Raw genomic sequence first — 22,113 nt, forward strand, 5'->3', positions numbered from 1 at the left:
CGCAAGCTTCCTGTGTTCGTAGGGAGAAATGATTTCTATTTCAGCTGTAAAAGTAGGTGATGATTTCGACATATCCTCATTTCATCAAGGATTAAATTTTTCTTCCTAATTTTATCAGTTTTGATAAAAGATACTGCCTCTCTCTACAAAACTCGATCCTTTTTTTGTGGCTAGTCCTAGGATGACTATGTAATCCTTAAGACAGCCATGTTGAGATGTATGTGTCTTGTACATGGTACAAAGCAGAGAGAGAACACACCAAGCTCAGCTATGGAGTTAGGAAATGTAATAATACTGAAGATGACTCCAAGTGGAAAAGTGAGCTGGAGATTGCTAACAGTAAACTTGCTAACAAGGTTAAAGATTGTTTGGTTTTTCATAGAAGTGGGACATACAGGATATTTTTGAGTTTATGGTCATATTTCAAATACTCCAGGAATTGTCTGATATTTGTGGGCTTTTTTCCAAACAGCCAGATGTTACAATGAGTTGCTCATTTATAAACTTACTGGTGGATATATAGAATGTGTAATCTGTAATGACAAGGAGAATACATAAGTTATTGCATTTCAAGGAAAATAGTCAATGTTTCTTTTAACACTCCGGTTTCTCTTCCAGACAGCCTTCTTCACCCCACACCCTAGGATTCCTGTAAGTAACATCTCTAATAAACATGGCTTCTGGCTTATTACCTCTTGTATCCAATAGACACACAGCACCTTAGTATTTTCCATGCTACTTAAATGCTTTCAGAAGAGAGCTCAGCTTGAGCCTGGTTCTGGGTAACTTCACCATTATAACCAGCCATGATGAGAAGCCCACGGCTATCCTGGTAACAGCAGCATCCAACCCATTCTTAAATGCAGAGTGCTTGCAGCACATAGTGGGAAATATCTGCCATTATATAGGATCACACCATTGGTATGTGAATCAGCTTGTTAAGGATCTGGAGGCTTTACGGCATGTATTAATGGCAGAAGTAGGCTGTAAGAGTGCGATTAGAAAAGAGAATGCACGTGCTAGGTTCTTCAGAGGCTGAGGAAGGAAATAGGAATGTGAGGTAGTACTGGAAAGAGAGACAAGATTTCTTTGGTTCACTTTTCTCCTTGACTCATAGTTTGCTAATATATATACTAAGAAATTTGCAGAAAGATGACATCGTATGTGGTCTTTGTAGTGCTACAATCACAGAAGGAGTTCTCTCTTTTGCTTTGAGAGCATTACTCTTGTAAATGAGCTGCAAGACAGTAAGAATAAAAAGCTTGAAGTGTGTCAGCAGGTCAGGTCGCTGGGATTTCTCCATGTGCAAGATGAATGTGACGGTACTTACTGTAGCACAGGTCTGCGCATAGAGTTGCAAGCTTTGGGAGGAGAAGGAGAGGTAAGAATAGTTACCTTTGATTTACAGCCCTACAAACTAAGGTGTCAGAAGGTGGTGATAGGCCTTAGGAGAGTATCATGGGTTATGTTATAGAGGCTGCAGGACAAGCAGGGTGCTGAAAGTTGTCACGCACTCTCCAAAACACAATACCTGCCATTGCTTTCTATTAACTATGTGGTGTATAGTATCAGGGAGCAACTTACACAGGCGGAGACAGGAAACACAGCTTGGATAGAAGGCAGCAGCACCATTACTCTATTTACTTATTATTAGTTAACATCAATTTCATTTAAAACACACCTTAGTAATCATCAGAAATAGAAAAGCTCTGACCAAGTGAGTCTGAGCTCCCATTTACCCACCACCGCAGCTCCATTTTGTACTTTGGGTGCAGCCTGTGCTGTGAGCTCTGCAGAATGTTGCTGATGCAGCGGGGCAGTAGAGGGGGGATCCGTTTCTTGGGGTGTAGGGAACTTTTTCATGTTTATTTAGGCCAGTTAGTTAAAATCATTAGATATTTCTTGGAGATGTGGTGTGTGAAAACCACAGTGGTGGTCAGGTATGATGGCTGAAAAGAGGCAAAAGCAGTAAAACAGGAGATGGCTCCTCACTTTGCCTTTTATCTCCCACTGCAGCTGGGCACAGCTGAGCCCCCACTGCGTTTGCTCTCCTTTAAATGGCACAGAAATGACTAATGCGTTAATTGAGACTACAGAAGGACACTGCCGAGAGCAGGTTGAGGAGGCTGTAAGCACTGATCTGGCTCAGGTTGGTAGCAGCTGTTAGCTGTCACCACATCATTTCTGTTCATTGAGCTGTGGGAAGAAGTGAGTGGCAGTGGATTAAGTCCTGCTTCTGGGGGCAGAGGTCTCCACAACGTGCAGACGGTTTTAACAGTCTCGGCAGACAGCCATGGGTTTGGCAAATTTGGAAGGGCTCGCAAACAGATTTGCTGGCAGGTTGGGTTAAGAAATGCTGCCACTTAGTAACACCATCCCTGCCTACAAATTTATTGCTGTATGTCTGTGCTTTCTTGCTCTGCTCTCTCAAAAGGGTTTCAGAGCTTGAAATGTCGTTATGCAAAACAACTTCCAGGCACAACCATACAAGTTTGTTGCATAGGACCTTTTGCTTGAACTACTTCAGGTGGTCCCGTTATCTTTCTGAAGGCCACTAGGTGGCATAAGGGACTGCCTGATTAAAAGTTGATCTAACGGGCTGCTACTTGTAAAATTCCTGCTATTATTTATCACAGATGATATTATTTATTCATAATGCATAATAAATACAGACATAAGTAATATTTATGCCGTTACATTTATTTTGTCTGTTAAAGAATCATTTGCAAATGGACTTTGAATTCCCAGGTGTTGCAGAAATGATTGGCAAATAGCTGATGCGAATAAAATTCAAGATGATTTGTCTTGGGCTCTGCATTTTGACTGATCACTATTCCTCGTGTGTGTGTAGCTTAAATCACTGATGTTCTTACTCTTCCTTGATTGCATAATTGAAACATCTTGTATGATAAATAATGAATAAGTAACGATTGCTGTTGCCTGAATACATATGTTCATATAAATATACAAATGTGAGTATTCGTGTAGTGCCTGGTTTATTCCATCTAGTTCCATAATCACATGCTGTTCCTTTTCAATTTATAAAAAGCAGAAATATGGACTTATTGATTATTGTTCTAGAGCTCAGAATAAAGCTGATTAACTTTTGTCTGAAAGCATCTTCAATTTACTGTAAGGAGGAAGAAAAGGAATAAATTAATCCTATTAGTCAATGATGGTGGTGCATGAAATAATGTACTGACATTGCAGGAGGGAGGGGAAGTTGCATGGATGTATGGAGATGTTAACAGAACCAGAGATCAAGAAAAGGTGCGTAATGCACGTCTCTGGAGGTGCTCAAGATGAGACCCTGAAAACCCCTCTCTTATAGGCAGAATAGGGAACTGTCTGTATGTGGGATAATTTCCCCAACTGTAGGATGACATTAGGTCTCTGGTCCTACAGAGAGGCGGTGCAGCAGCACTGGCACTTCTGCTCTTGGTTATATCATCTGGCCTTTTAATACATTGGAGCTGAAGTGATCAAATTTTGGAACAGTAAATTCTTTAACTGCTATTCTCTATGAGAGAAAACTGTTCTCTTTTTAAATTGCACATTTTTGCAATTATTATCATAACAGTCCAAGAATTCTAGACAAAGATCTCCAAATCTTAGTGTGTGATATCATAGTTATCATTCATTGACCTTAAAATCCTTTGAGGAAGCTACTCTATCTTAGAAATTGATATATGATTGAAAGAGCCCTCTTACAAAACAAGACTAGTGTGATATACAGCCATGAAAATATCTTTTATATCTCTCTTTGTCTTATTGTTTTATATCAGGGTGAACCTGGACCAAAAGGGGAGAAAGGAGATCAAGGAACGAGCGGAGAACCTGTAAGAACAGCCAAGTGTTTCTTCAGTTGGTTTTGAACTTTAGCAGGCAGAGGACATAAGAACTGCCTGTTTTGGAGGGAGAAGTGGGGACATGGTCCTTCCATAGTTGGGATACTTCTCTCATCAGGCATGGCCACAGTGGTGCTTGGCTTTGTACTGACTATAGAGGAAGCTACATGACTACATGAATTTAAGCACCTAATTTAGAGCTCTGTTCCTTAGCGGCTGAAAAGAGGACTATGGGGTCTGCTAGACAGAGCTTGGCTGACAGGAAGGTTGTACAGGATTTATTAAGAGCTTTTGAAGTGATGTGGCCCAGCTAAATTGTGCATTTGGCTACTGCATTTGTTCTTGATGGAGCCCCCAGGAGAGAGAGTCCTGTGCAGTCACAGCCTCTGTAAAAAACACCCTTTCTTCTCACAGTGGGAGAAAGGAGAAACATCTCCTTCTGCTCAGGAGAAGAAAGGAGCAGTTTCCTTCAGCTCCTTCACCTCTTCCTCTGTTTTTGCAGGGATTACCTGGGGTCCCAGGTGAACAAGGTGTTCCAGGACCTCCAGGAGTACAGGTAAGAGGGCCCAGCCTTGAAGAAAATCTTTGACATGACCAGAGAGGGTGCCTTCAAGGTCTACATCACAGTAAATAATTCTTCCCCTACACACCAACAGCCCATTTCTCCTTCCTCATCATTGTAAGTTCAGGGACTTCTATAGAGGCGTTTACATGGACATCAGGACAACATGAGGAAAATCAAAGCAGAAACTTGGCATCTCTGTAGCATGATCAGTATTGTCTGAGAGACTCCTTCCAACTTCAGGATCCTTCAAGAGGGCATCTTGTATTGATGCCACTGAACCACAGGCCTCACAGATAAGTTACTGCAGTACATTGGCAAAACATTGCAGAGCATTCAGATTCAGACCCAGCCCATTTGACCCTGAATGCACTATGGCTCATGTTAAATGGTTTTATAGTCTCGATTATCTTCTGGAAATTTCTTGGCTCATGCATATTATTTCCAGTGATCTTCTAGGTATGTTTTCATGTCAACATGAGAGGGTGTTCCCTCTGCCATCATCTGTGCTGTGCCCAAGCCATATAGTCAGCTATTACTTGGGCATCAACAGCTTAAACAATTTAACAGCAATCTTAGCATTATGAAAAAAACAGTAATACCATGCAACTTTTAACTAACATCTGCTAAATGAGGACTGTTCAGTGAGTAGACTCTGTCCTGCCAAAATCCTTAAGAAAGGGCTACATGGTATGTAGGACTAGAACAAACCCTCTGGACTGTGATCTATTTTGACCATTTCTAAATGGCTGTTGTTTGTATTTGAAAACTGCAGGCAAAACTTCCTCTGTGCAGGGAGACCATCAGAGTTGAGCTGGAAATGAAGTAGCTGGCAGGCCTGAGGATAGGGAGGAATTTCACCCAGATGAATGCCTGCAAGTTTCAGCATCCTGTGCTGAGAAACAGCCTCTGAGCTGATCAGTCATTAGGAATTCTTGTTATGTCTCAGGGTTTTATTTTTATATTTCATTTTCTCACTGCACAGAGAACTGGGAGTCATTTCCTCAGCTGTTAAACTCCTCTGTGAACTGATTAACGAAAACCATTGCCTAGCGCACGTTCAGGCTTCTTGAAGTCTTTTTGTCTGGCAGGCAGTCCCGTCCCATCTCTAATCAGCTGGTATCTCTCTTCTTTCTGCACAGGGCACAAAGGGGCAGAAAGGAGCCCGAGGTGAAGCTGGAGCCCCTGGAGAGACTGTGAGTAACTGCTTCCCTTGCAGCATTTTTCCCTGACAGTAACCCACCTGAAGTCAATGCCTTGCAGATTCGCAGTGCCAGCCTGCTGGGGCGCAGGGCACATCCTAAGCTGCAGCTGAAAGAGTTGCTGCTTGTGGACAAACAGGCACAGCTGCACCAGACAGATCAATGCCCCAATCAGCCCAGCTCTAAATTGTGCATCTTTTGTTGGCCAAATCTCTCCCACTCTAACAAAATGCCCTCTTTTCTGGGTGAGGTGCCGGCAGAGCTTGTTACTGCACTGCGATATCAGCCAAGCCCAGGCAGCCAGCTGGTGCAGGGAGCTCACTTCTCATCAGCAGCCTGAATTAGTTTTTGATCACGGTTGGTTTTAGGCTTCTTAGTCAATTCTGCTTTCTTTAATACAGGCTCATCACCAGAGGAATCATCACATGCCACTTTTTGAGGCATGTGTTGTAGGGAGTGCTGCTATTGTCTGACTGTGCTAAAGAACAGCGAAGGATTCAAGTCCTGTTTTATTATTGTGAGAGTGTGTAAGCCCTTTGCGGCTGAATAAAAGGCCACGTACTTTCTTTGCAAGCAGAGAAGGAAGACTGAAGAACTATTTGAAATAATGATTGAGAGAGAGGATGTTTGTGTCTGGCAGAAGGAGGGAATAGGAAATCCAAATTAAGCATCCTAGAGCACTGGAATTTCTTCTTCCACCTTTGTGTTCATGGTTTTCCTTCTTGGCTTTGTGCTTAGACGTTGTCTCTAGCAGTGGTTTGATCCTAAACTCTGAACTGCCTGTCCCAAGCTCTATTCCACAGTTGGTTGAAGGACTCCTTAATCTTTTTGGGGAGAAAAAAAAAAGGCAAAAAAGTCCCCCTTCCACCAAACCTGTCCATTGGGTTTATTTCTTTGTGTAACCTGGTGGCTTGGAGGATGTTAATAATATGGAAATGCAGGCATATGCAGGCATCCTTTTTTTTGCCATCCTTTCACAGACTGCCACTGCTCCAAATGTTTCTACTGGCTTGTAGACCAGTGACTGTAAATAACACAGAAATGAGGAAACCTTTAATTCTTTTTTAGTAAGCCAAAAGCAACAGATAGACATTCACGTTGTGAAGGGCTGTGCTGTGGAAGATTTTCAACATCTTCCAACTATTTGCATTGTCCTTCTGCAAGATATTACTGTCCAGCCCTTCCAGTAGAAGCAGTTCTCTGTACTCTACTCCAAGTCAGACAGATTATTTCAGTCTGCTGATGCAGATGTTTTTAGATAGCTTGTCTGGTTTAACCCTAAATGGATTAGGTATGCTAACAGAAATCCTTTTCCTTCCAAAGCTGTGATGACAGGTGAACCTTGGCCAGTGCAGGGTGACAAGCAACTACAGAGGTAGCAACTTCAACCTGATATGGTCAGGTATAGAGGAAAATAAATATAGCCTGGTAACCCCAAACGTACATCTCTATGGGGACTTAAATCCCCAAATATATGTCCTCTCATGCCCCCCATGCATTTTTGTGGACACACATGGGCTTTCCCAGTCTAAAAAGCTTTCACTAGCAGACAGAAAAGACAGACCTGCAATTCAGAACTATAACACTCTGAATGGTTTGAGCTGTTCATCTATTTAGTGCAAATAAATGTTTTCAGGTTTTGTTCCCTGGAGTCGAGAAAGGTAGAATTGTCAACAAAGCATATTTTGTTGACCTAGATTTTTATTTTAATGATAAATCAACATACTTTCCTCTGTTCTTTTGATGTTTCAGGCCCAGAATTTTCTTCCTGTATCTCAGCTAGATTTATTTTGGTGGAGGGTAATTTTAAGCTCCCAAAGAGAGTCTTCATCTATTTTGTATTGTTTCATGCTTCTTTACACTACAAAGTGTTTCACAGAAATGCTATTTTTTGCTTTGTGCTTGTACAACACCTTGTCTGACATGAACTCCAATCTCACTTGGAACATCTTGTTCCTGTGGTGGTACAAGTTGTGAATTATATATGCACACACATTTCATTTTCTTAAAATAGGGTGTGACTGGACCAGCAGGGCCCCCAGGTCCAAGAGGCTTGCCAGGAAATGTGGTATGTATGCACCAGTGTATTTGTTTTCCCATATGTGCCCTGATTTCTTTATTTAATATGTTTAGTTTTTCCTTCCATGGGGTTTACTATCATGTTCAAAAGGCTGTGTTTCATTACACTTTTTTTATGGTTGAATTGAAGATCTGGAGGCACCTGGGAATGCTGTATCCATGAAACATATTCTTATATTCATTTGTAGCAAGAGGGAGGCATGGAGCTGCTTCAGTTCTCACCAAATTGTCAAAAGCAGTTTTTGCTGCCAGCTCTTCAACAGAAAAATTGCAAAGTTTATTGTCTCTCTGGTTTTGTTTCTTTGACTCATTTTCTTTTGTCCTTTCCTTTTGAAAACATGACTTCTTTATATAAAAATTGCATGGTAAACTCCCATTTTTATTATGAAAGCATGTAAGTATTTGATCCTACAATCAGAGCCTTGAAATCAATACGGTGTCTTCCTTACTTCATTAGATGTTCATCACCATTATTAAGGTGTGCATGATACAGCTTTTCATGCTTGCAAAAAAATCTTTGGACTAACTCTGCTCCCTGCTCCACCAGTAATTTTCTTTCTAGTGCCTGGGATTTCTCTGGGTTTACACCAGAGTAAGTGAAAAACAACAGTTAGACCCCATGTTATAATGTATTCAGGCACAGTGGTTTAGCACAGAGGGCTCTTTAAGGCAGAGTTTATTACCTGGGCAGTCCAAGAAATCTTAAATTGCCTTTCTACTAATTGTTAAGATACATTCAATTTAATTGTATTAATGTAGTGATTTAATTCCAAACTAAAAGGTGATATAAAAAATGAAGACCTTTTCCAATTTCATATTCCTTTAAGCAAGCTTCTATACCAGTAATACCAATATATTACCTATAAACGCTAATATAGTCAGAAATAATTTTTACTGGTGCAAAAAGGAAAATAATTATCACATCCATCCTGTGAGAAGGTCAATTCAATCTTACTGGTGCCAAGACATCATTTCACATCTTAAAATGGAGTACCGCTCCATAACGCTAACTCATGTTTTGGTGAGTTAGGAAGTTACAGTATTTAATCTGGAGCTCTAAATCATCTATACTTTGACAATGAATCCTTTGAGATCTGCCAAGACATGAAAAGGATTGAAAACTGAAATAGAGGGTAAACTGAACATAATTATGTTTTCCAATGCATAGCTTTGGAGAGCAGTAGCCATAAAAAATTAATATTGTGAAACATGGCTTTTCTGATACAGAGGTGATGATTGGGTGTTTGTTGGTAATGGATCGGGAACTGCTGAGGATTTCGCAGAATGAAAAAAAGTAGTTATTCACAGAAAGAGAATGCACAAATCTGGGATTAGCTCAATTTCTGCTTTTGCTGTTCAGCTCTTTTTTATATTGAAAAAAAAATCACTCCTTTAAGCACTTGGTACACAGCTTTTCTGTGGTGTTCTCTGGATTACAGGTTGTCTGTAGTGGGAAATGTAGAACTGATACTAATCCTTGAGATAGATTGTACTGAACCCACAGGTCTATCCATTTGCTTTAGGTTCAAATAATACCTAAAAAGAAAGTTTTAAGCCTTAAAGTTCTTTTCTCTCCAGGGTGTGCCTGGAGATCCTGGACTACCAGGAAAGGAGGGACCAAAGGGGGAAAAGGTGAGTTTGTTCTTTCATGGATTTGTTTCTTTTCTTCTTGGGCATTTTAAGTAACCTGAGACAGAAGCAATCTGAACTGGGAAATGATTTCATAGGTTTGTGGACGGTTAAGGCATATGGGCTCGTTAGATCATGCTATCTGACCTCCTCCATTAGACATGCTATAACGTTTTCACCGTGTTGCGGCTTTATAATTTACCTGATAAAACCACTGAGGTACAACTGGATACAGTGAAGTCAGTGCTACACATTTATGCAATGATGATCTACTGTCCTCACTGCCTGACAACAGTGGGCATTTGTTGCTTTAAGTATCTCCGGTTCACCGCTGTAAATCTAAAGCTGGAATAAAAACTGGCTTTCATGGTTGAATTGAGATTTTTGCTTTCCTGATAAGCTGTTGTAACTGCACCATTAGTTCAGCTTTCCAGTGCACCCTCGCTTACCTTTTGCCTGCCTTGCCTAACTGTTATGTCCCATCTCATAGCGAGGCAATGAGCTCTCTGAGGTCAGGGGTTTGTAATTTTCTCATACGTTGCACAGTGCCCAGCATGCTGGAGTCCTGATCTTTGTTTGCTGGAGTAGGAATGATTAATCAGAAACATGGCCCCATGTATGCATATATACAGGGTTTAAAAGGGGATGAATCCCAGCCCCTTCAGTCCAATAATCTTCCAGAGATCTACCTCAGGGTCATGTGTGGACCAAGGGTGTTCTCATATAGCTGGTTCCCAAAACATTTTGAAGTCTCTTTTTACTTCCCTTAAGGAAAATTACAATTACCTTCAGATTACTGAAGGGAAAGGCTTCCTGTAAAAGAGGATTTCCTATGATACCAAGCGAAATTCAGATGAGAAGGCTAGAAAAAATGCAAATCTTTCAGTCCCAATGAAAGACCTGAGACAGGCATGGTCTTTAATATGCTACTAAGAGTTTTGCTGGATTGTCTTCTACAGGGTGATCCTGGAAAAGAAGGAAAAGTGGGTTTACCTGGGCCAGCTGGTGAGCCAGGGCCTGCTGGAGAGCCGGGTTTGCCTGGTAAGGGTAAAGATGGAGAACAGGTAAGTACTGCTGGCAAGCTCTGCACTTGAGTATTTCAGTGTGAGATAGACGAGCATGACTTCTGCAGGAGAACAGTAGATTTTTGGTAGGGTTAGGCTGCATGGTCACAAGTGCTCACAGGCTGTCTACTGAAGACAAGAAAGGCGTGGTTGTGCAAAATGCTGCAGATCACAGTGCTGCATCCAAAAAGGCAGAGAGAACTGAAGCTGTGTTGCTGAACATTAAATGCCCTTCAGTGTGCCATGGTGGCCATTGAAAATGGAGACCTCCACAAGGAGTAACCGTTGTCCTTGTGACCAGCACAAAAATGCTTAGCTTGATGGAAGTTCTCTAAAAGCATTTAGTTCTAGCCAATTAGCAGATTATTTAATTTGCTTACATGTTATCAGTAAAATATTGCCAGGACAGTGTGAGGCAAGGAGGGGGGTGGTGGGGATGCTTGCTGCCTTGACTGTCTCAAAGTCCATGCTCCTGTTTGGCTGCATGGTGACTGTTTTCTGGTTTTGGGTCTGTCACTTTAGGGGCAAAGAGGCCCACCAGGCTTGCCAGGACCCTTTGGACATAAGGTGAGCATGGTCTTTATTGTTCATTGTGGACTACTTCTTTCCATTACTGGAACTGGAGAAAAAGTTATGGTGAAAACATGATCTGTTTTTCACTGAAATACAGAGTTTGTGAAACTTTCACTCAAAAATGGACTTCTAGCCTTTTAGGAGGTTCTGTATTATTCCAGTATGTCTGTAGATGTAAATATTAAGATATGAATTAGCTGTGCTCACTTTCCGTGTTTAAAATTTCTTCCAGCATTATGTGAATTCAACATGGACTAAGGACTAAATAGACCAGATAGTCTTGGTTTGCCCTCCTATATTGTAGTTAAGGCAAAGAGTAGCTAGTTGATTAAGTTAATGACACTAATTTCAGCTGCAAATAATGTTTATTCCCTTATATGTACACAGCAAATAGAGAAAGGAATAAAACAGCAAAAACCTTTGCTTCTGGGAGCATCTGGATTGTGCTTGAATCTTCAATCAGATATGTCAGAAATTCTTCTCTTTGAAATGGCCATGTCCTGATCTGGATTGCAAGAAGAATAGGATGTTGAAACAGATTCTGTAAATGATATAAGTAGGAATATAGCAGTATGAGACTAAATCCATCTAGGTCCCGTATTTTTTAAATAACCAAACTGCTATGAAATGTTTTCTTTTCTTTTTGCTGCATTCTGTATAAATGCATTGTAGTCTGTTGTATATATCCTTGACAGTCCAGAACACACACACAATAATAGACTGAGAATTAATATAAAAGTCAGAAAAAAAAACACTAAAAGAAATCTTATGAAGTATTCTATTCAATATCAACACAAGATGGTAAGAATCTTAATTGTACATGGGAAAATACTATTGAATTCTTTGTATTGAAATTATGTTATTGAATAAAATAACAGATAAGGGATCTGCCAGAGTGTTTGAACTAATCAGAATACATTTTCTCTCACTGTTCTTGCAGTATTTTTTCTTTGTAATATAAGATTAGTTTAAGAAAAAGAAAGAAAGAAAGAAAGAAAGAAAGAAAGAAAGAAAGAAAGAAAGAAAGAAAGAAAGAAAGAAAGAAAGAGAAAAAGAAAAAAATTAGGACATATTACAGACTGAATTTTGGGTGGGCAGAATCCATGGGTAACAATTTTTCTATCGTGTTTCTACATAGCTGGAAATAGTGTAATAGTAAATAACATAAATAAGATTCATTGTTATAAGTCTATTGCCAATGTGAGACCGAATCTCACAACTGCAATACAATCCATAAAAATCTTATTTGATTTCTCCCGATAACAAGAGAGCTGACGTTAAATTTAAGCAGTGCAGCTGAATTCTTTCTTAACCCTCTGTTTACAATGCCCATTAAACAGTGTCAAGTAGTTTTCTGTGCTCGGCAGGTTTTAGTATTGAAAATCCTGTTTTCTAGAAGGGAGGTCTCTCCTTGTGTAGTATAGTCCTAGAGAGAGTGGTAGAACTGCTGAATTATTTTTTTACAAAAAATTATTCATACATTTCTGTGAGTAGGCCTATGTTGGTAAAGGAAAGGAGAATATTAAGCTGTAACCAAACATCTCTAATTCTGTCTTCACAAGATAAATAATCTGTATTTAGCAATGTTTGCAAGTTAGCCATCTACCATAGAAACATAGAGAGAGAAAAGCACATTATGGTGCTTAGTGTCTCCCCAAGCCAAGGAAAGTGCCTAATACCCTGCAGGCAATTACAAATGCTGGAAATTGGGTGCTGTGCACAAAAATAATTAAAATACTTGTAGAGGCTGTGTTCCCGCTCAGTTACGTGATGTGGCACACATTGATGTTGTGCGAGTGCTCACAGAGGTGGGCTGGGGCTTGTGTGAAGGAAAGAGGCAGTTTTCTTGGCATGATGTGACAGTAACTGTGCCATATCCCCATGCTGCCACAACCTGATACCGTTCCTCCATGGGCAGGATCAGGTCAGGATGTATCAGTGTTATGTCATGTTGTAAAACCTGATTGCATTTCAGCACATTTTCTCAACAGTGCACTAAGCCTCTAACTTCTTCCTTTGTTTCAGGGTGAGAGGGGAGCTCCTGGCCTCCCTGGACTGCCAGGAGACAGAGGTGTGCCAGGAATCGGTCTGGCTGGACCCCCTGTGAGTAGCAGATGCTGCTGCAACCTGTGACAAGGCAAAAACACTTTTAAAACTCAGCAGGACAGGGTGCTGGGCCATCTCATCTAGACTGTGTTCTTGCCTAGAAAGGTTGGACGAGATGATCCTTGAGGTCCCTTCCAACCTGGTATTCTGTGATTCTATGATTCTGTGAAAAACTTACCCATCACCATCTGGGAAATGTGTTCCCTAGGCTCAGCTGTGCCAGGATCCTGTGGGACATTTTTACTCTCTGAAGATGCAAACTATAAACTAGTCCAGAGGCTGCCATTCGTGTCTCAGATGTCTGCACGTCTGTTGTGAGGGCTCTTGATACATTTGGTTTTAGTTGAAAGAGAAAGGCAGAGAAGTGCTATAGGAGTGATTGATACCACTGGCTGTTACTCCTGACTTTTCTGCATCATCTTGACACATTGGCTGTGGATGTGAGTCGAAATCTGTGCTGAGCCAGCAAGTCTGGTCTACTGGGCAGGTGTAACCTTGCTGTCATCCTATTAGAAAGGATGAGTGTGACACACATACCTGCATCAGTGACATAATCAGCACTCTGATAGGGACATACAAAATAGGATTGCTTAAATTGCTGTGTTCCAAGAGAGTCATCATCCCCATAATTTCCCACAAATATTTAGCTGGACCTCATCCAGCTCTGCCGTCACCTCCTGCTTATCAGTAGGCCACGAGGAGTATCTGGGAGTCTGCTCTTCAAAGTCTGATTTTTCATATTGCTGGGATTTGATCATTCCAGTACTCGTCATGTACAACTCCTCTTGAGATGAGGATTTGGGAGTGCTCTGACTATAGCCCCGCTCAGAGTCCTCCAGACATGCACTGAATTTGCAAGTGAAATACATTTAGGGGGAAGCAGACTTTATTCCTAGCTGTGATTGCTAGAGGACATCTGAGACCTTGCATTCTTTTGCAACCCCTTGTACGTGCCATGATACTGTACCAATCACAGTCAACCTTTTTATGCTCTGGTTATCTAGATGTAAGTTTACCAACTAGTACAGGTAATTACCTTGAAATGACAAGTCATATCGCTGTGTAATACTGGTTGACAAATCTAGCTTTCTGAGGTGTATCTCCACTTCATATTTGCTTTTACCATGCTGAATACTATATAAGGTAAAGCAGACTGGGTCAGTCATGTTTCACACTGTGAGTGTGTCATGGCCTTCACGGTCCTCACAGGGTTTCCAATGATTGAAAATTTGCTGGGTGTTATTTGTTATGATTTATCTGAGCAACGCTAATGTTCTTGCATTTCTTAATGTTCAGTCATTAATATTAAAATTAAAATGAAATTAGCCAATTAATATCTGGCTTGTTTGAAAGTCACTAGGCTGTGGCTGGTTTTTAATTAGTGATTTTTAGATTCAGTACAGGGGTAGATGAGTTCGCTTCTGCATCCTGATGTACACCAGATGACAAAGTTATTCTTCACTGGGGCTTTAGCATCTGCATATCCATGAACACAAATGACTAAGAACTTGACTCCAAATGTAGACATCACTTGTCTCACACCAGCCTATTACTTTTTTCTGTGTTATCATTGTTTGACCACTGTCAGGATAAGTAGCCACCTACATACTACACTATTGCCAACTGATTTGGTTTTATTTATTTAATCTGCTTCACTAAGTACTTTTTTTTAACAACTATTATGATGTTTTTCTCCACTGTAGATTCATCATAACCTCAGCTCCAGTGCAAAGACTCTGGAATTTGAAAAACACTGTATAACCTTGAATCCATCAGGTTTTCACAAAGACTGAGTCCCACAGAAAAAAAAAAATAGAATAAAGTCAGTGGAGCTGCTTCAGTGCATATTACACACTGAATTAAATGTGTCAGCCTATACCCTTTTTAGCGATGTGACAAAATTGTGTGTATAATACTTTCAGCTTCAGCGCTGAGAGCCAGCAACTCTTTTTAAATGGAGTCCTCACCCTGTTTCCTCCTGTGCCCTTAACCTCTTTGGTCCCTGCATAAAAGGTATATATAGATGAGGATTTTTTTACTTTGTCTGCTAAAGTATTGCGTTACTATTTACATAACACTGAGCCATAAACTGAGTATTAGCAGAACATGTTCTTCCCAACTGAACCGTAAGCAGAAGAGGGGACTGCTTGGAGAAATGGGGTGAATTCACATGTTTGTGCTGAAATTGCCTAATGGACCCATGTGCTGCATAAGTAGAAGGGTTTTGCTCTTGCTCTGCCTTGCCCTGTTCATGTTACTATGGGTTCAGAATTATATATTTAGCCTTTGCTTGAGCAGAGCATTAAGGCATTTTGCATGGAGGACTGTATGAGGATTAGTGAATTAATGTGCCTGAAATAGAAACCAAAGGTAGAGGAGTCATAGCGTGAGCCAATTTATTCAAACACAGCCCCAAAGATGTGAGGTCAAGCCTTGTTTTGGGAGTGTCTGGAATGCCAGATTGACTCATCCGTGCTGGATATGGGTACTGCATCACTTCTGTGGTGTTCCTATAGAAGTGGATACCTTCTAGTGGCTCATTCTACTCAGTTGTGCCTTTTTAAGTTGCATCCCTAAACGAATAGCATATGCAAGCCCATGGGACTCCTTGCTTTGACCTTATTTAAAGAGCACACATGTCCTGTGGGATGCTTTTCCTTGTGTTAGAGGTAGCTGAATACAGTGTCTTCAGGACCTGGGGGAATTGTCCTGTCACAGCCTAACAAATGTGAGGGTGCTGTGATTCTGTGTCCCCAGGTCCAGCCAGTAGTGAGGCTGAGTACGTATTGCCAATGGGCATATGCAATGCACAAACATACACAGACCTGTTTAACCCCCTGGGTTCACAGCCTCGCAGCCCAGTTGCTGGTATCCAGACCTCTCCTACTCACCAGCTCATCTGGCTTGAAACAGTCACCGGTGGGGTTCCCCAGGGCTCAGTTTTAGGGGCAGTGCTCTTCAATGTTTTTATAAATGATCCGGACACAGGAACTGAATGTACATTAAGTTTGTCTACAATACTAAACTAGGAGGAGCTGTGGACTCCCTTGAGAGTAGAGAGGCCTTACAGAGAGATCTGGATAGACTATAGAGCTGGGCAATCACCAACCATACGAACTTTAACAAGAGCAAGTGCAGGATTCTGTAGCTGGGACGGGGTAATCCTGGTTACACGTACAAATTGGGGGACGAGAGGCTGGAGAGCAGCCCTGCAGAAAGAGATCTGGGGGTTTGGGTTGATGGCAAGTTGAGTATGAGTCAACAGTGTGCCCTGGCAGCCAAAAGGGCCAACTGTGTCCTGGGTGTGCATCAAGCACAGCATAGCCAGCTGATCGAGGGAGGTGATTGTCCCACTCTGCACTGCACTGGTGCAGCCCCGCCTCGAGTACTGTGGGCAGTTTTGGGCACCTCAATATAAGAGGGACATCAAACTATTAGAGTGTGTCCAGAGGAGGGCAACCAAGATGGTGAAAGGTCTCAAGTGCAAGACTCAGGAGGAGCAGCTGAGGTCACTTGGTTTGTTCCGCTTGGAGAAGAGAAGGCTGAGGGGTGAAGCTCATTGCAATCTACAGCTTCCTCAAGGGGGCCAGATGAGGGGGAGGTGCTGATCTCCTCTCTCTGGTGGCCAGTGATAGGACCCAAGGAAACGGAATGAAGCTGCATCAGGAGAAGTTCAGACTGGACATTAGGAAAAGGTTCTTCACTGAGAGGGTGGCTGGTCACTGGAACAGGGTCCCCAGGGAAGTGGCCGTTGCACCAAGCCTGTCAGAGTTCAAGGAGTGTCTGGATGATGCTCTTAGTCATGTGATTTAGTTTTACATAGTCCTTCGAGGAGCAGGGAGTTGGACTCAGTGATCCTTATGGGTCCCTTTGAACTTGAGATATTAATATTCTGTGATTCTGTTATTCTGTGACTGTGGTGATGAAGTGCAGGGCTCAGTCAGACAAGCATCGTGTTAGCATACAGCTGACCTCTCTGGTTCCTTTTTCTCTCTTTTTTTTCTCACACTTTTTCTTCCATGATCCATCTCATTTTCTTCCTTACTCTGCCTTTGACCCTTCCCCTAAACATCCTGCTGTGAGTATTGCACAGTCCAACGTCTGCGTGAGCAGCCTGTCAGACTTGTGCCTTTTCCTCACCCTTCCTTCTCCAATTTTTATTATCTTGGTACTTCAGGACCCACCCTGGTCAGCCAAGGGGGGGTGTTAATTTTAAGTGGTTTGATTGCTGTGTTTTTTCTGTTTGCAGGGCCCTGTGGGACCCCCAGGAGACAAAGGGTCATTGGTACAGTATGTCTTTCTAACTACACCTGGATTTTATGGGGAAGGGGCAACTGTATTAATTGTGTTTCTACCAGTGATTACATGAAGGCACATTTTTTTTTGCCCAAGGATGGTAGGGTCACAAGGTGGCTGACCCTCTGAAAGGGACTTCTCTTGTTTATTACCAGCTACTTGTCTGCTGTATTGAGTTGTGAGAAAGAGTTGATCAAGACTCTTGGCATGACAACTTTTCCTTACCTGTCAATAGTCCTACAAAAGACAGAATGAGTCACTTGTTTAACCTTTCATTCAAAAAAAGTATTTCAAGGCATGTAATTCTAGGCACACTGCTATGCCTTATAGCCAAGGTCTGAAAGATTTAAAATAAACCATTTTTAAGCATTTTTCTTACTTAAGTCTTACAGAAAACCCTGCACTTCAGTATTCACTGGACACATGTAGTTCCTCAACATGCACTTTTACAAGGATGCTGTCCATGGTGTGAAACAAATAACTGTGTACCGTGGTCTCAGTATACACCGGCATGAATTTCCAGCACAACAGCCAGTCCTAGCCAGTGTACTAGCTTGGCACTGAGGAGCTGAACCTTCTTTTCTCCTCTACAGTCCTGTGCTTAGTCATATTTTCTCCCTGTTCATAAACTTGCCTCCTATAAATAGTCACTATTACCTTTCCAGTCAAGGTATGTGAGGCTTGACTTTAGCAATGCACGTAAAGTCCATTGAGGCACAGAAATGACTGATACCATGATAGTGCAATGTGAGATTTAATTTTTTTTTTCTTAAACTCTCTCATAGTTGTTTAACTGATAGTTATTTTTTTTCACAATAACTATTGGATTGAGGATTTCTTCTCTTCAGCTAAGAAGCACCTCATAAGTACTGTTCATGTTATCGAGTTTGTCTGTTCTCTCCCTGTCAGGGTCCCCGCGGTGTACCTGGTATCCCTGGACCACAGGGGCCTCCTGGCCAGGATGTAAGTAAAATAAACGTGTAAGTAAGTGCTCGAGAAGTTTGACAGTGCTTGAATCTAATTTCCCTAAAAATTGTGCTCATACTCAACTGCAGTCATTGAGTGTTACTAGGATGGTCCAAGAGAGGTGATTCACAGAAGTGGAGCTCTTACAAGTCAGGATGTCAGGGGGGAAAACAGTTAGGCTAAGGAGGGTTGTCTCAAGGACAGCGGTGGACTTTACCACTGAACCATTTTAAAATGACACTGGAGAAGGGACTTGGCAGCATACACTGGGAAATGATCTCACACTGGAAAAGGATGATTGTTAAGCTGTCTAGGAACTACTTAGAAGCTGCTGAGATAAGTGACCTGTAATATTTCTATGAAAACAGGGCCACAGCTGTTAAAAAGCTCTTTCTGAGTTCATTTTGCTGCTGCTACTGTGCATGAGAGATGACATTTTGACCTCTTGGTGCGTTGTCCTCACTCCTGCCATCTCAGCGGGTGAGTCATGGAGCTGAGGGATAGAGAGAAAAGTAGCAGGCCCCCAGCTGGAAAGCTGACCCCTCTCACAGCCTGGCTTTGTCACAGTATTGAATCAGAAAGAGGTGAGGGTTTTTTCTCTGCTGGTCAGCCAGCTCTGTGATGTGGAAACCAGTCCTGGCAGAAAACCAGCAAGGAGGCTCTGAAGATTCTGAAAGCCTTGATCTTTGGATTTGTGCCTGTTGAGGGAACACTGTGGGTAGCAGGCAGTGACCTTCTGTAACTCTCCTTCTCAGCACTGCTTCATGATGCTGACATGTCTGAAATAGGTACTGGTTTTCACAAAGTCCATGGCAAGCGGTTTTCAACCCTAATATGGTTTATTGATGTACATCAGCTGGCCTACAGGGTGTACTTTCCTACGGGATGGATCTCCTTTCCTCCTGCAGTGTTTGAAGAAGAAAGTCTATTTTTCTTCCCACCTACTTTGTCACAAGACAAATGATTATGGCCAGGGTATTCGTCTACAGCCCGTGATAGTAGAAATGGTCCTTTGAGTCCATCACTCTGTGTCCCTGGGCAGTCACAGATTCAGGACTGATTGTGTCCTGCTGGCTGCCCCTAGATCTCCTCACCCTGTCTCAGATGTTTGAGATTTTTAGTCAAGAGGTTTTAAACAGGAGATACAATAGATGGGTTTATTACAACTGTATTGTGTGAGGAGAGTGCCAGAGCTAGCTTTCCTGAGTCTCTTTCTGGCTGTACTCAGATCAGCATTGACTGGTCAGCTCTTGGAGAGGCGGTACTACAGTCTTTACATCTTTCCTTTTCCCTGCAGAAAATTACCCAAACAGAACCATTCCTTATGGTACTTATAAAACACATTCTCTATTACACTAACTGTTTTAATTGCACTCAATATGTCTTTTAGGAGCTCTCTGTATTCTGGCTGATCACCTGTTAAGCAATTCTACTTGTGTTTCAGGAAGTGTAAATGTAACTACAGGGCACATTCCAACATTTCTTCATATAACAGCAGGGATACTTATTTTGACAAGATCATGCATTTCCAGTTTCTTGATCTCCGTTTTCATTTATGACTACTACAAAGGATTTTTTGTTCTGCTTTTGCACTCTTGTATATCAATGTAGTATTCCTGTATTCTTTGAAGCATGCCCATTTTTGTAGTCTGTTATGTTTAAACTGTATGTCATCAGTTAGGAAAGCTCCGATTTGAATTGCTAATATGAATTTGCCATGCAACTCTCAAGCCATTCAGTGGCAATAGCCTTAATGACTTGCCTCAGTCTTGGTTTTTGCTGTGGCCTTTGCAAATGTATTTCATGTTTTTTTCTGAGACTGAATAATTCTTTTAAATCACATTTACATACATTAGGTTATTCTCTGCATTATTTTTTCCAATTGCAGACTCATCAGATGCTCTTGGAAGTGTCTGCTAGAAGTTGTTGTATTCCTTGATACTGCAAATCAGATTAGGGAAGTGGAAGAGTCAATACTTCTTTTGCAATAGCTTTGGCCAGAATTATCTCCCATAGGTGAATAGATGGGGTTTTTTACATGACCACATTTTAGATTCTTTCTAGTGCCCTAAAAGCATGTGCCATATTTTTTGCAATAACACTGCCCAAGGTCACCTTCTGAAACATCTGTTGGCAACTCAATCAAATACCAAGAGTTCTCAGGATAGTGTCTTGTTCAATTAAAATTTAGGTTTTGAAAATCCTTGTCTAGGTTTACAATACAGTCATGCTGGTTTGGTTTTGTTCTGTTCCTCTTAGCAAAAGGCTTGGTGCTTATTTGTCCTCTAGATTTCTCTATATCCATAAATACCTACAGATTTTCTTCTTCTGGGACAAAGCTGGGACATATTGCCTTGTCCTATATACATTATTTTCCTGTTTTTAAATTTTCTGATTAACTAAAGCTCCAATTCTTAAAGCTTGAAAAGTGCTTTCTCTAGGCTTTTTTTGTGGTCTTTGTTTTTCCCTATAGTAGGACTAATATTTGTTGCATAACAGGAATATTACGTATTGTGCCTACTTTCATGCCCTCAGTTACTTCAAGTATTACTTGCACTTGTTTTTGGAAAAAAAAAAAAAATCCAAATCACATTTTAAACTGGCAGTATTCCTGTACTGAGTATTAAAAAACCATAGCCTTAAGTACCTTCTTTCAGAGAAATTGGCCATTCTGAGAGTTAAAAAAACCTATTTCTATACGTTAAGTGATGTTACGTGCATGGCTGCTTCCTCCAGCTGCTCCAGACCACATCCCTCCTGCCTGGCCTCTGGTGCCCAAGACCCAGGGTCTCTGCCCAGGTGGAGGGATGCAGCTGCTGCTTTCCCATTTGCAGGTTCAACCAGTAGCGAAGCTACTCATAAATCCCAGAGATGATACAGATATGGACACACAGAGGACACTGACATGGCTGATCACACAGATTGCCACAGACAAGGCGCTGCTTTCAACAGCACCTACGTACAGGACTCACATGCAACATAAGCACAGACAGCCAAGTCCCATCCTCCTCTTCAGCTGGCAGAGACAGAAGGTCATTAGTGGTGGGACACACACACCACTCTCAAGGTTCACAAGCACACATATATTTGCAGATCCTTTGAGCAATGGCACAGCCCCCCTGTCCTGGCACCCCTGCCCAGATTCCAGATCCCCTTACCCATCCCATGGGTCCCCTACTTGCCTGCTGGTCCAGCCTGATGCTCACTGCAAATATGCAACACTCATACACTTGTCCCTCGTGCACTGGCCTGGACCCAAGTCCCCCTACTTGCCAGCTGGTCCAGCTTGAACCTTGCTGATGGATACACAACCCCCTACACACACACACCAGGACTGGGGAACATATACTCACCCCATCCCAGCTGGCACCAGGCACATGGGCTGTGACCTGTGGTCCCACGCCAGCCATGGACATGGAGCCCCTCATTCACCTTGCTCATGCTGGTCCCCCCAATAGGTGGTTTTGGGAGCACAGACCATTCCTGCCCCAGTGGCTGGAGGTTGAACACCCCTGCATTCACTCCAGTAGCGGACAAGAGAGGCTAGGGGAGCCTACACCCCCAGTCTGACTCCAGTAGCTGGCACGAATTTTCACTCACACGCACATACAGGTCTCACCAGTAACTGGCACTTAGTCCTTGCAGCACACATACATTATGCAGAGAGATAGTTAAGAAAAGGTTGAATAAGAAGATAAAAGATAATAGGACAAACCATGGTGATCAGGTGCAAGGCTCAGCCAGACAAGTGCACTGACCAGCCCCGTTTTACAGGACCAGCCCCTTTT

General features: G+C 42.0%; 1 protein-coding gene across 3 annotated transcripts in view; it reads left to right on the forward strand.

Annotated features, from left to right (window-relative positions):
• The window catches only part of COL22A1 (collagen type XXII alpha 1 chain), a 225,103-nt gene that overhangs the window by 169,139 nt on the left and 33,851 nt on the right, over positions 1-22,113 (forward strand). For all 3 annotated transcript variants that reach the window (XR_014229069.1, XR_014229070.1, XM_082320514.1), the window contains exons 33-43: positions 619-651; positions 3,786-3,839; positions 4,351-4,404; positions 5,553-5,606; positions 7,627-7,680; positions 9,270-9,323; positions 10,280-10,384; positions 10,907-10,951; positions 12,983-13,060; positions 17,313-17,348; positions 18,269-18,322. Coding sequence is in view for 1 of the 3 variants with exons in the window: in XM_082320514.1 (XP_082176640.1) it covers positions 619-651; positions 3,786-3,839; positions 4,351-4,404; positions 5,553-5,606; positions 7,627-7,680; positions 9,270-9,323; positions 10,280-10,384; positions 10,907-10,951; positions 12,983-13,060; positions 17,313-17,348; positions 18,269-18,322 (621 nt within the window). In the remaining 2 variants the exon portion in view is untranslated. The remainder of the gene's footprint in view (positions 1-618; positions 652-3,785; positions 3,840-4,350; positions 4,405-5,552; positions 5,607-7,626; positions 7,681-9,269; positions 9,324-10,279; positions 10,385-10,906; positions 10,952-12,982; positions 13,061-17,312; positions 17,349-18,268; positions 18,323-22,113) is intronic.

The sequence above is a fragment of the Platalea leucorodia genome (genome assembly GCF_965183815.1).
Source record: "Platalea leucorodia genome assembly, chromosome: 1".
In the NCBI taxonomy this organism is placed as follows: Eukaryota; Metazoa; Chordata; class Aves; order Pelecaniformes; family Threskiornithidae; genus Platalea; species Platalea leucorodia.